This window comes from Acipenser ruthenus, chromosome 13 (assembly GCF_902713425.1).
Source record: "Acipenser ruthenus chromosome 13, fAciRut3.2 maternal haplotype, whole genome shotgun sequence".
Lineage (NCBI taxonomy): Eukaryota > Metazoa > Chordata > Actinopteri > Acipenseriformes > Acipenseridae > Acipenser > Acipenser ruthenus.
Genome location: NC_081201.1, coordinates 19,739,117 through 19,752,421, shown reverse-complemented (window position 1 = coordinate 19,752,421; position 13,305 = coordinate 19,739,117). Strand labels below are relative to the sequence as shown.

The 13,305-nt window shown below is 39.6% G+C and overlaps 1 protein-coding gene across 1 annotated transcript in view; it reads left to right on the top strand.

The window, feature by feature from the left end:
- Nucleotides 1–13,305, top strand: part of LOC117418292 (WD repeat-containing protein 11) — a 67,342-nt gene that overhangs the window by 45,615 nt on the left and 8,422 nt on the right. Inside the window, 12 exon segments of the mRNA XM_059035304.1 lie at nt 358–464; nt 824–938; nt 1,414–1,585; nt 7,276–7,384; nt 7,585–7,647; nt 9,716–9,781; nt 11,250–11,307; nt 11,309–11,431; nt 12,680–12,775; nt 13,080–13,088; nt 13,090–13,122; nt 13,124–13,247. Of these exon segments, the coding sequence (XP_058891287.1) occupies nt 358–464; nt 824–938; nt 1,414–1,585; nt 7,276–7,384; nt 7,585–7,647; nt 9,716–9,781; nt 11,250–11,307; nt 11,309–11,431; nt 12,680–12,775; nt 13,080–13,088; nt 13,090–13,122; nt 13,124–13,247 (1,075 nt within the window).

Below are 13,305 nucleotides of genomic sequence, written 5' to 3'. Positions count from 1 at the left end.
TTATACATTTGAAATTTTAAACGGTGTGTAGCTACTGTGCTTGCTGTAGAGTCTGCGTTGATCACCAGACTGCAATAAAAATGTATAAAATCGAAAAGAACTCCTTGAGGCAAAATCCTGGTCTATTGGGGGCACCAGGCTTGAAAACCACTGCCGGAGGGGAGAGAGTTAATTTTGAGCCCTGTAATTGTATGCATTTATCTTTTGCCAAAAGGATTGGCATGCAATGCAATCTTATTTCATATAGGACTTCATTTATGTGTAGGTCTGTAATGGTTAACCCCTTCTGTACTGAAACATGGTCATTTCTGAGTAAAGCATGCTTGGCATTTATGTCGTGTTTATAAATCATTACAGGGAAGTATGGGAAGCATCGCTTGTATTGCTTGGAAAGGAGACACCTTGGTTCTTGGGGATGTTGATGGCAACTTGAACTTTTGGGATTTAAAAGCCAGGCTTTCAAGGTAAATTGAACAAGGAACCTGAATATGATTATAATACAGTATGCCATAGGTATGCAGAAGCTTGCTTTTACAGTAATTGGGAGTCAAAAACATGCAGTTACCTGGGATTAATTAAACCTGTTTACAGTTGAACAGCCTTATGAATCCGTTTCTGTTGACATTTCTCAGTAATTTCCACTTACACCTAACGATGAGACTTTGAGTTCAATGATCAAAAGTGTACACGATTTAATTTAAATGTGTTGTAACGCAAATCAAAGATTGTATCTTTAAAACCCATGCATATATAAATTATGATTGAAACAGAAACTACTGTAATAGGCAGGAAAACAATGATCTCTTTGCTGCACTGCTTTTAGAGGGATACCTACGCATCGTGGCTGGGTTAAGAAGATTCGATTTGCACCTGGAAAAGGCAACCAGAAACTGCTGGTTATGTTTAATGATGGTGCTGAAGTGTGGGATACAAAAGAGGTAGGAGTCCTGCTGAGGACACACAGTACAATGATTGGAAATGAGCTGTTATCACCTGAAGCTGGCACTAAAGAAGCCCTGTTATGTGGAGGGGGGAAGAATTTGGTAGTTTGTGAGCCAAACTTTATTTTGCAACAAAAAACAACATGGACCCAAACAAGTTATTCAGTTATAGAGCAGCATTTGCATTTCATATGAAAGGATGCATCAAAAATCTTAAGACTTACAAGTAAGCCAATCCAAGCAGGCTGTCTCTGTGTCACCCTGTGCACTAGACCTTTAAAACAACATTGTAGCTCAACTCTCTTTCCTCCCACACATTTAATTAACATGCTACACCCCAACTGAAAAGATTGGATTACTTTACTGCCAGCTTCTGCTGATTACATCTCATGCTTGATACCGTGGGTCAGTTTAAGAAGACACATGGTTTTAATTAACATGGTACTTCATTAACCCAATGGTGCTTGTTCAGGTGCAGATGGTGAGCAGTTTAAGAAGCGGGCGGAATGTTAACTACAAGGTCTTGGACGTAGACTGGTGCACCTCTGATAAAGTTGTCCTGGCTTCTGATGATGGGTGTATTCGAGTTCTCGAAATGGCCATGAAGTCAGCCAGCTACAGAGTGGATGAACAGGAGCTGACAGGTAGGCGGAGTACAGCTGCCTTGGCTTATTTAAAGGGATACTTTATGTCATGTTTATTTTACCTGTGTAACGTCCCATTATGTAAGATTCTCGATTGTTCTGCTTATTTCATAATTCAGGGCTCAAAATTCATGTCAGCATTAGCTGATGGCTGATAGAAAAAAAATGACTTGTCAAGGTTGGTTGTGGAAAAGTGGGGAAGCATATTAGCATCGGACAGGCTGCTGTGCATGACACGATTCCTTACAGACAGCCTTGGAGGAATAGTTAGGAAGCTTGATCCGCAATAGAGAAACATACATAGAGAACCAATAGGATATTAAATAGTTAATTAAGTATTAGGAACATGTTAACTTATCTAAAGTATCCTTTGACAGTGGATCTAGCTAATTCAGTAATTCCATATATCTTACTTGAAATGTGCTGCAAAGCATGACAGTCATTATGGGAACCAACTGCCGCAAATGACCTAGGAAGTACAGGTATAACAGACTACATGAAAGTAAAGCATGTAAACTGGGAGCTTTCTTTAACCTATTATGGTACCAGATAGTGTTTCTTAAATGAAAATACATTTTTGCTTCTTTCAAAAATGTGCATGCAAGACTGTGGCAGACAGAAAGCAATCTCTGACTTCAAAATGCTCTGAATTCAAAGGTAGAATCTTAGAAGAAAATCGGTCTGTAGACAAAAGTGTTGGCTAGTGCCTTTTCACTTGATTTGGGAAGCTTGGACAACAATAGAGAATACAGAATTACACATAATAGGATATCAAACAGGTCATTCAGTATTGAAGAAGTCACTATGTTTGCCAAAATGTTTGTCTACTTCAGGGGTTCTCAACTCGGGGTCCACGGCCCCCTAGGGGGTCTTGAGGAGGTTTCAGGCGGTCCTCCAAAAATAAACCAGAGAATGTGTTATTTTCACTGCATGCTTATGACACGCTGAAACCTATTAGCTTCAGCATGTCATAAGCATACGTAGAAATTAATGCGTTCTCAGGTTACGTAACACGTTATGTGGAGCTATTTCAGCGAGAGCACGACAGATTACAAAGCAGAGGGAAAAGCAATTGAAACACACACAATAAATACCAGATATGGGAGCATAGAGGAGGTACAGCCAGTCTTCTAGTGCAGCAGGAGTGGAGAGGTCGAGTGGGGGTGTAGGGAGAGATGAGGGTCAGAAGATGGGTGCAGTCTGGTCAAGGCATCTGTAGGCGAGTACAAGAGTCTTGAACTGGATGCGAGCGGTGATCGGGAGCCAGTGGAGTGAGCGGAGCAGTGGAGTTGCGTGGGAGAAGCGAGGCAGAGAGAACACCAGGCGAGCAGTGGAGTTCTGGATGAGCTGGAGCGGACGGTTGGCGGACGCAGGGAGGCCAGCCAGGAGGGAGTTGCAGTAGTCTAGGCGGGAGAGTACCAGGGCCTGGACCAGGAGCTGGGTGGCGTAGTTGGTGAGGAAGGGTCAGACTCTTCGTATGTTGCTCAGGAAGAATCGGCAAGTGCGTTTCAGAGTGGAGATGTGCTGGGAATAAGAGAGGCAGGGGTCCAGGGTGACTCCAAGGTTCTTAGCTGAGGAGGAGATAGTGTGGTAGATTCCAGAGGAATGGAGATAGAGAGATCAGAGGAGGGAAAGAAGAGGAGGTCAGATTTAGGAGGTTGAGTTTGAGGTGATGCGAGTGCATCCAGGAGGAGATAGCAGACAGACAGGTAGAAATACGGGAGGGGATGGTATGAGAAACCATAGGATGCGATGAGGGGGCCCAGGGAGCGGGTGTAGAGAGAGAACAGGAGAGGACCCAAGACTGACCCTTGGGGGACTCCTGTTGAGAGAGGGCGAGGTGTGGAGTTTGCTCCACGCCAGGTTACCTGGTAAGTGTGGTTGGAGAGGTAGGAGGAGAACCAGGCCAGAGCAGTGCCAGAGATTCCCAGGTCAGTGAGAGAGGATAGTAGAATAGAGTGATCGACAGTGTCAAAGGCAGCAGAGAGGTCGAGGAGAATTAGGACAGAGGAGAGAGAAGCAGCGCGGGCAGAGTTTAGTGAGTTAGTGACAGACAGGAGGGCGGTTTCAGTGGAGTGAGCAGAAGGGAAGCCAGATTGGAGAGGGTCAAGCAGAGAGTGGTTGGACAGAAAAGCAGAGAGCTGGCGGTGTACAGCTCGCTCGAGGGTTTTGGAGAGGAGGGATAGGATGGAGACGGTAGCTCTAGAGGGAGGTGGGGTTGAGGGTAGGTTTTTTGAGAAGGGGAGTGATAGAGGCTTGTTTGAAGGCAGGGAAAGAGACCAGAAAGGAGAGAGGTGTTGAGAAGGGAGGAGGTGAAGGGAAGTAGAGCAGGAGCAGCAGCTTGAAAGAGAGCACACGTGGTGGGTTTGTGACCCTGGATCAGGGAGGAGATGTCAAAGTCTGAGAGGGGAGAGAAGGTGGAGAAGGAGGGTAAATTAGTAGGGGATGCATTGGGTTTAGGGGTTGGAGCGGGATGGAGTGGGGGGGAGGGAGAGGTGTTAAAGAGTTTGCAGATATCTGAGATTTTAGAAGAGAAGAAAGAGGCAAAGTCATTAGAGGAGGTAGAGGAGGGAGGAGGAGGGGAGAGAGGGTTTAGGAGGGAGGAGAAGGTAGAGAATAGTTTACGTGGGTTGTCAGTGGAGGCTTGGATTATAGATTGGAAATAAGAACATTTAGGAGAGTAGAGGAGAAGGAGGAGAGGTAGAGGTCTAGGGCAGCAGAGAGTTTGGTTCTCTTCCATTTCTTTTCAGCAGATCGCAGTGTGGTTCTTGCTTAGCGGAGCACAGAGGAGAGCCAGGGTTGGGGAGGGGAGGGGCAAGCAGGTCGGGAGGTGAGGGGACAGAGGGAGTCGAGGGAGGAGGTGAGGGAGGAGAAGAGGGTGGAGGTGGCAGAGTCTACAGAGAGTTGGGAGAAGGAGTCGATAGGAGGGAGGTGAGAGAGAGCGGTGGAGGCAAGGACAGAGGGGGAGAGAGAGTGGAGGTTACGACGAGAGGTGACAGTGGGGGTAGGAGGAGCAGGGAGAGAGGGGAGAGAATGAGAAAAAGACATGAAATTGTGATCAGAGAGGTCCAGGGGGGTGACAGAGAGGGTGGAGAGGCAGCAGGCTCTGGAGAAGGTGAGGTCCAGTTGACGGTCAGCTTTGTGGGTAGGGGGGGATGGAGAGAGACAGAAGTCAAAGGAGTGAAGGAGAGGGAGGAATCCGGCAGAGTGGCTGGGGTTGGAGAGATGGATATTGAAATCACCTAACAGGACAGTTGGGGTAGACAGAGAGGGGAGGGAGGAGAGTAGATAGTCGAGTTCATTGAGAAAGTGAGCGAGAGGTGGGGGGACAGTACAGTACAATTAGAGTTGACAGGGAGATACAAATATAAATATAAAAAATATAAATATAAAAAAGTTCTAACATGCATGGAATTTGATTGAAATTAATTATAACTTTCAGTTCACAAGCATGTTGTGTTACTGTCAGTGCTACACAATTAGTTGAGAAAACAAGCAGTATTTTGAAAGATGAAGTCAGCCAGCTAAGAATTCTCGGGACTTTGTTATTTTTTACATTTTGGAGATTTTTTTGGAGATTTTTTTTAGTCATCTCATCATTCTGAGATTCTGAACTCTGGAAAAATGTTGGTCCCCTGTCAGTGTAACGCTCATTGTGGTCCCTATTGGCGCAAGGAAGTACGGTTTCCTCTCGATACTGGTTGATGAGCGTAACGCTATTTGTGGTCCCCACTGGAAAAAAAGGGAACGTTAATTTCTGAGAATTAGCTATGCTTAAGGATGGCCTATATATTTGGTAAAAGTAAAACATAAATAAATACATTAATAAATGTTGAAATAAATTACTACATATACATAAATCAATACATAGACATTTATTTATTTATTTATTTATTTATTTATTTATTTATTTATTTAGTTTGATTTTTATTTCTTTTTCACTATCAGATATAAACACTGCCATTTAATACTGTATGAAACGAAAATAAATATTCAACAGTTCTTGTTCAGTTGTATATTGGTGAAGATTTTTGTACATAAAGGTCATCATGATTTCATATATTTTTATTTTCAAATTGAAAAATATACTGTAACGACCCTGACAATTGCTTTGTTGCAGGACTTGTTGTCTGTTCAGTTTGTCTTGTCTGTCTATGTTACATGTAAGGGGAACGGGACGGGTCACGCCGTTAGTGATTGGGGAGAATGTGTGTGTTGTTTAGGGGGGTTGCAGAGCATTTGAGAATTCAACTCCGTCATACATTAGTTGCTTAAACAATTTCCAGTATCTTATTAGAACAATGTACTGCTTAGTACTGATCTGTACATTCTACTTTGTCCCCAGCATTTGAATTATGCTGAAGACAACAAACATATCCACGTGATGTAAACAATCCAAGTGAAGGGTTGCAGTCACGTGACCCCAGCAGGCTACATACTGTTGGTATTTTGCAGCCACAGAGTATTCTTGTACTTTCAGTCACAGGAATTAGAAAGATATCATTTATGATATGCCAGATACTTGGAATTTGTGATCCCTACTGTGCACCACCGGTGAGCGAACACACTGACGTGATTTGAACAAGAATTATTTTTTCCTTTTAAGTAAATGTACTTAGCAGGACATGTTATTAAGAAAAAATACATTTTCAAAAGTTTGTTACAAAATACAATACTAATATGAATTATATACTGTATTTCTATGTTCGTATATAAACGTGTAACTTAAAAAAAAAAAAAAAAAAATTTATTTTTCTGTAACAAACACATTTTTTATGTGAAAAAATATAGTTGATATGAATGACACTTTCATTGAACATAAATACTTTTGCACACTTAACTTTAACATGGATTTATATTGTTGATAGTTTCTATTGTATACTGTTGATGAAATAATATGAAATCATGATCGAATTTGGATATCTCAATTACATTATGCTGCATCAATTATTATATTTATTAAAATAATTGTAATTCATTTTTATTTACTTTAATCTATGTGGCAGATTGCTGCTGAACATATGTAGCACCCGGGAGCGGCACTCGTTCTTTCTGATCAGGGTGGGATCAGCCAGGCATAATACCAGAAGGAAAATATAAACTAGACCTCACTACTATGTCGGGCAGTGAACATCGTTTATACAAGTGGTAAACTATACTTAACAAACAGGGCAGAGCTAGAATACACATTCACAGCAAGCGGTTTCCACTGCCCGTTAATGAAAACAATAACTAAACACAGAATTATAATTTAAAACTAAAGGGCAGTGCAGCTCAATATCTGCACGGAGACATAGCTCACAAAAAAAAAACAGCAATAAAACCAATACAGCCCCATCCCCAGCACTCCTCTAAAACCCCAATGCCTTTTAAAATACTAGTTTGAAAACACATACATGACAAAATGGAGACCAAAGGCGCAGGCAGGGAGATACGCCGTTAAATTCTGCAGCTCTTTCTCTCCTATTTGTCTTTATATATTTGTGTGTGTGTCTGTGTGTGTGTATGTGTGTGTGTGTGTCTATATATATATATATATATATATATATTACACCCCAGGGAATTATGCTGAGAAGCAAGAAGGTTGAGAGCCCCTGGTCTACTTGACTAGGTTTCTTTAACGGCCAACAAGATTAAGATGTATTGAAGATACAGGCCTCTTTAAATATGATTCTGTTGTGTTTGCTCAGATCCAGTGTGGTGTCCTTACCTGCTTCTGCCCAGAGCCTCCCTGGCATTGAAGGCATTTTTGCTACATCAGCCCTGGAACGGTTCATACACCCTGGACGTTGCCCAAATGTAAGTTTTTTGAGAGATTCAGCCGATCTTAATATAGTATTCAAGTATGTACAGCATGCTGTTAAACACATGAAAGCTATGTGCTTATTGATTTATTGTGCAACATGTTCATTGTCATGTCTTATTGTAAGAACCGCCTTTTTAGATACTGTTTAAAAATATAAGAGTCTAACCTCTCTTTTTCTTGTTTTTTTCTACAGTAATTACACAGAAAAGGAGGATATTAAAAGCCTAATTCAAGAGCAGCTTAACTCCCTGTCCAAGTAAGAAAGCAGAGTAGCTATGCAGGCTTAATTCTGATAATACCATATCGATCATATTGGGATTACAGCGATATGTTTAAAATTATGTGTAATATATCTATATCTATATCTCTCTCTCTCTCTCTCTCTCTATATATATATATATATATATATATATATATATATATATATATATATATATATATATATATATATATATATATATATATACACATACATACATACATACATACATACATACATACATACATACATACATACATACATACATATGTGTGTGTTACGAAACTGGGCGATTCGCAAATTGCCTAGGCAAAGTAGGAAATGGATCACAAAGATCTTTCATTCCGGGTTTTGCCTGGGAAGATCTAGGAGTGCCCAACAATGCCCAGTCAAAGTCCGAAATGAATCTCAAAGGTCTTTTTTTATGTTTTCAAGGGACAGAGACAGAGCTACGATTGAAGAGCTTGTTTGACCCGCCTACCAGTGTAATGTCATTCACTCACTCACTCATCTCATTCATAAAAACTACAAAGGCAGTCCAGTTTCAGAAAATAGGCATATATTTAAAAATGTATTTTTAATGACGACAGGACAGCAGAAATATATATGACTAATTTATTGTAAACAAATTATTAAAATCTAGATATGTATTACGTACTTACACTCTCAGTCACTCTGCTGAATCAGTTAATCATTCCTTGACTTTGAGTCTCGAGTCTGAGTCCTTGTAACAAACTCAAATCAATTTTCATTCAGATAATGGTGGTAGCGGGGGAACTATTTACCTAACAGACGATGTGTGATATCCCTCAGGAAAAATGCACAAATAATAAAAAATAATAACATTTCGATGTATTTTTTCTAGCTAGATTATTCTGTTTGCGTGCCTTTTTCAACTTGTTTGTCACTGTCTTCTTTTCTTTTGGAATTGGATTTGAATGTACTTGAAGTACAAGTATATATAAGCTTCAAGTTCAAGTTTGTGGACGTTGTTTTTCACTGTGATAGAAGCCGTGATCTGGACTATAGAACCGGTTTAGTGTTAGAAAGTGGTACATTGTAAGAATGTGGTACGCATACCAAAACTTGACCTGTGAAATGTCAGTAAGTGATACGCTGTCAGATTTCTGTATAGGTACAATTTATTGCAATCAGATGGGTGTTTCCCTATTGTCAAAAAGAGGTACATTTACCATTAATTATACATTATTTTTTTGCACACTTAAACTGGAAACAGATTTAAATGTCTCTAAAAAGAAAAAAACTATTCATGAGAAGTCCACCGCAAAGTTGCGCAAGTGAAAAAAATGTACAAGACCCAATGTATTGCATATGATAAATATCTGCATGTTATTGTCATAATGGTGGAAAAATATGATACATTACATTAAAAACAACGTAAAAGACTAGAAAATACATTTTAAATTTAATTTTAAAAAATGTAAAACACGAAAACAGCATAATGGTCCAGATTTGAATGGGCGCTTCCCTACTTGCTTAGTGGAAGTTCTTTAGTAATGCGCAGTGTGCTGAGTACCACTTTTTCCCGCATTCATAATAAATTATTTTCATTTTTGTAAATTAAGTGGTATTAAATTATTCTGTCATTTTTTTTCTTTTTGCTATCAGTCCTTTTGTCATATCAATACTTGATGAGCAATACTTGAAGATACTATCCTTAAGGAATAGAAAGAAGACAAGCATTGAATTGACAACAGAACTGACAGAAGGCACATGTGTCGTTGTCTATCCATTAGCAGTCCAAAGCACCTTTGACCATTGTTCCATAGTCCAATTACTGTGTTCTTGTGCATATTTTAGCCTCTTAGTCTTGTTCCCCTTTCTTAACAGAGGTATTCTTACTGCAACACATCCTTTAAGTCCTGATTTCAAGAGTGACCTTCGTACTGTTGATTTGATGGACAATGACACCTGTGCCTTCTGTCAGTTCTGTTGTCAATTCAACTCATCCTCTATAATATTGCAGGTCATAGGGTCATCCTTATAATATTTTTTGTATTTGTTTATTTGTTTTTGAAACACAATCGTCTATTTTCTATTATAGTGACATCAAGAGCATTTTTCTGGATCCAGAGTTTAGTTTGTTGCAGAGATGCTTGTTAGTTTCAAGGTAAGCATTTTTTTAAATATATTATTGAGAAAGAAAGAAAGAAAATGGACAGTTGTATTGCTTTGAAATATGTACATGTATTGCATTTTGTTACAAAACAGGCTTTTCCCATGGTGGTTTGAAACAAAGTACTACAGCACTTACCTTAAACTGGATGCTCTAACTAAAATATAGATTGTACTTTATCAGTGCTGCTGCATTGTTATCCAGTGTACAGGAAGAAAACACTTGGTACAGGTGTGAAATATTACAGTTACCTTAAGTCGTCTATTTGTGTTGTTTTGAATCACTTTGTATACAGCTTCTGTTTCAGTCACCTTTGGTGATTCAGCCTGATCTTGCGGCCTCTGTTGGGCTCTCAAGCGTGTATTCTGTCTAGGTACAGCTGGTACACCAGAGTGTAACCATGAACCTGTATGAATAAAGTCCAGTAAGAGCACATAGTAAGTATGATAAATGGATGAGAATGATTTCAAATAAGAGCAATTACAAAAATCATGAGTACGGTTACCTATAAGAGTAAAATTAAATACAAGATACAGGTAAGTAGTTATAGTTAGGAGAAGTAAGTAAGTAGCCTACTTGGGGGCTCATTGTAACACCTTGAATAGACAGTATTTCATTTGTTTGCATCACGATGAGAACCTTTCGGAAAAAAAAAAAAAACTGCTATTTATATTTCTTATTTTTTTTTTGATATATTACATATATTGTTCTTTGCTACAACAATCAGGGTAATCAACATAATTAATGCTTGCAGGGAGTTTCTTACCCAGGTATTGCTGCTTTAGGTTTGGGCTTGGTGCCGACTTCTTTGTGTAGGTCTGATGTTTTTTGTGTCGTTCAAACTGTAGGAATCGTCACTCTGTGATTTGCTCAGTCTTAGATTGCTTTGGCTGGCCTAGAGTGCTCTTTTCATTTTGATGTCATAAAACTATTACACAAAATAAAACAGACGAAATTCAGCACTAAAAGTATTAGTAGGATTGGGGCTAGCACGATTTCCAACACACATGACCTGAGGTGAAGCATACTCACCGCTAGGTACAGTAGAGACACTAAAGGCAACGTTTTTTGTTCTAAACCAAAGGTCCGGGTAGGGTGTTTTGCAGCAGTAGGCCTATAACATTTATATAATTTTTTTCTCCCTAGACTAAAAACAGAAAAATGATGTACAGAGTGAATCTAAACAAGAAGAATAAATTGATTAAGATAACTGATTTTTCATTCCCACCCCAAGTTTTGAAGATGTATAATTAGGGGGCTAAGAGTGGCGCATCCAGTAAAAGCACTCACGTAGAGTGCAGGATGCACCCTATAGTCTGGACGTCGCCGGTTCGAGTCCAGGATATTCCTTTGCCACCGGCTGGTATACAAAGAATGTTTGTATGATTGCAGGGACTCAACAGCTCTGAGTGTTTTTTTTTTTTTTTTTCTTGTCTCTTCTTTCCTCTCCTCTCCTCTCCAGGCTGTATGGGGATGAGTCTGACCTGCAGTTCTGGACGGTTGCAGCCCATTATCTGCACAAGTTTTTCCCAGGGAGAGCAGCTCAGCGAGCCAGCTGCTAATGGGGCTGCCGCAGCACAGGGGAAGCCAGGGAACCACCTGGACATCTGCTACGACACACTGTGTGAGAATGCATACTTCCAGGTACAGTGGAGTGAAACCGATTGCAATAGAAAGGCATTGTTCATACTAGAGGAAGCTGTGGAATGCATTCATTGAACAGATGAAAAATTATTTATTGGACTAGAACTCCGTCATACACAAAGGATTATATTTATTTATTGTAGTATGTTTGTTTGTTTTTCTGTTTTTTTGAAGAGGACACATGAATTTGATTTAACGGGCCACATCTATATTTTTTTCTAATAAAATTAAAAGAAAACTGGAGAAGTAATAACATCTGTATTTGGCTTGATTGAGTGATTTAAGAATGTTTTAAGTAGACTCTGCCTTGCAGATTTATTTTTGCTACATGTTATGTACACTAATTAAAGGAATATTTGTTTGCTGGGATGCACCAATAATCAGAAATGCATTGGGACTGATTATTAAGAAACAAAACAAAATTCAGCAATTTATATATGTGTACCCTTGTCCAATAACCATTTTTTAAAATTACTATTGTAGCAGGGCGAAAGCCCCTAAAATGTAAGTAGTGAGTTGGGGGGAATGTAAGGTTTGCAGAGATGGGGTTAAATCTGTCCCTGCCAGCAATCACAGGTGTGGCCACTCCCCTATTAGCACTCAATTACATAATTGGGGAATGGCCACACCTGTGATTGTTTGCAGGGACAGATTTAACCCCATCCCTGCCAACCTTACAGTCCCAGACACACACTGTTTACATTGTAGGTGTTTTTTGACATGAAACACAGTTTTGTGGTGCTTTGACGCTGATATCGTTGTTAATTATAAAGGGTCTACACAAAACACAGCACCATTGGGTGGATCCTTTATATATCGCAGCCTGGCACAGATTATTAAGTTAGCAGCCAGCACAGTATTATGTAAACTTGCAAACAATAAAAGATTGCCTTTTTTTTTTTTTTTACCATTGGCCCCTTCCTTTTAATAGAACCAACATACAGTCAGCTTCCAAAAATGCTTTTACCACACTGTATCTAATGTATGAAAAATGAAATATTTTTGTTGGCAGTGTTCTTTTACACAATGCACAGGCTATGTATGATGGATCGTAGTCAGATCATCATAATGACTCTTATTAATTGAAAACGTCAGACTGCCAAATTAAGGAGTTTGCTGTGCTTGGCAGTGCAGCTGTAGTAGATTTATAGTCAGATAATAGTCTTGCCCTGTCTCTTCCCCCCATGCTCACTGCTGGTAATTTATTATTTTTAATTTATGTATTTATTTATTTATTGTGTTTACCAGAAGTTCCAGCTTGAAAGAGTTCACTTGCAGGAAGTGAAGAGGTCTAACTACGATCACACCAAGAAATGTGCTGACCAGCTCCTCCTGCTGGGACAGGTTTGTCATGACTCATTGCAGATCATTCACAAAACTACTCCTAGCTTGTGGGTTTAATATTAGCACCATTTTTCTATGTGGTTTTTTCTATAAATTGTACCTGTTTTTACGCCTCTCAGTGTGCAGTTTTTGAACAAAAAATGTTATAACAAACATATATTTTCATAAATAAAATTTTAAAAAAAACTCAGTATCTGTTACGTCATTAGGTTAAAGATAGATCTCAGTTACTATTAGGACAATGTGTTCGATTTTCACTTCCTAGGTCACGTGCTCACAATGCTTTCTCTTGCTCATTGTACAGACTGACCGGGGCAGTGCAGTTGTTGCTGGAAACAAATGCTGAGGAACACCAGCTATTACTGCGATTCACTGAAAGCCTGTCTGGTCACAACTATCACCTCATCTGGACCTTCACAGAGCACCATCAAACTTGTAGCCACTAATATGATAGCTAATGGGAAACTGGCAGGTAAGAGCGCTGCACAAAGCTCTGAAAGCATGGGGGAGCACTTTATAGTGTACTATTG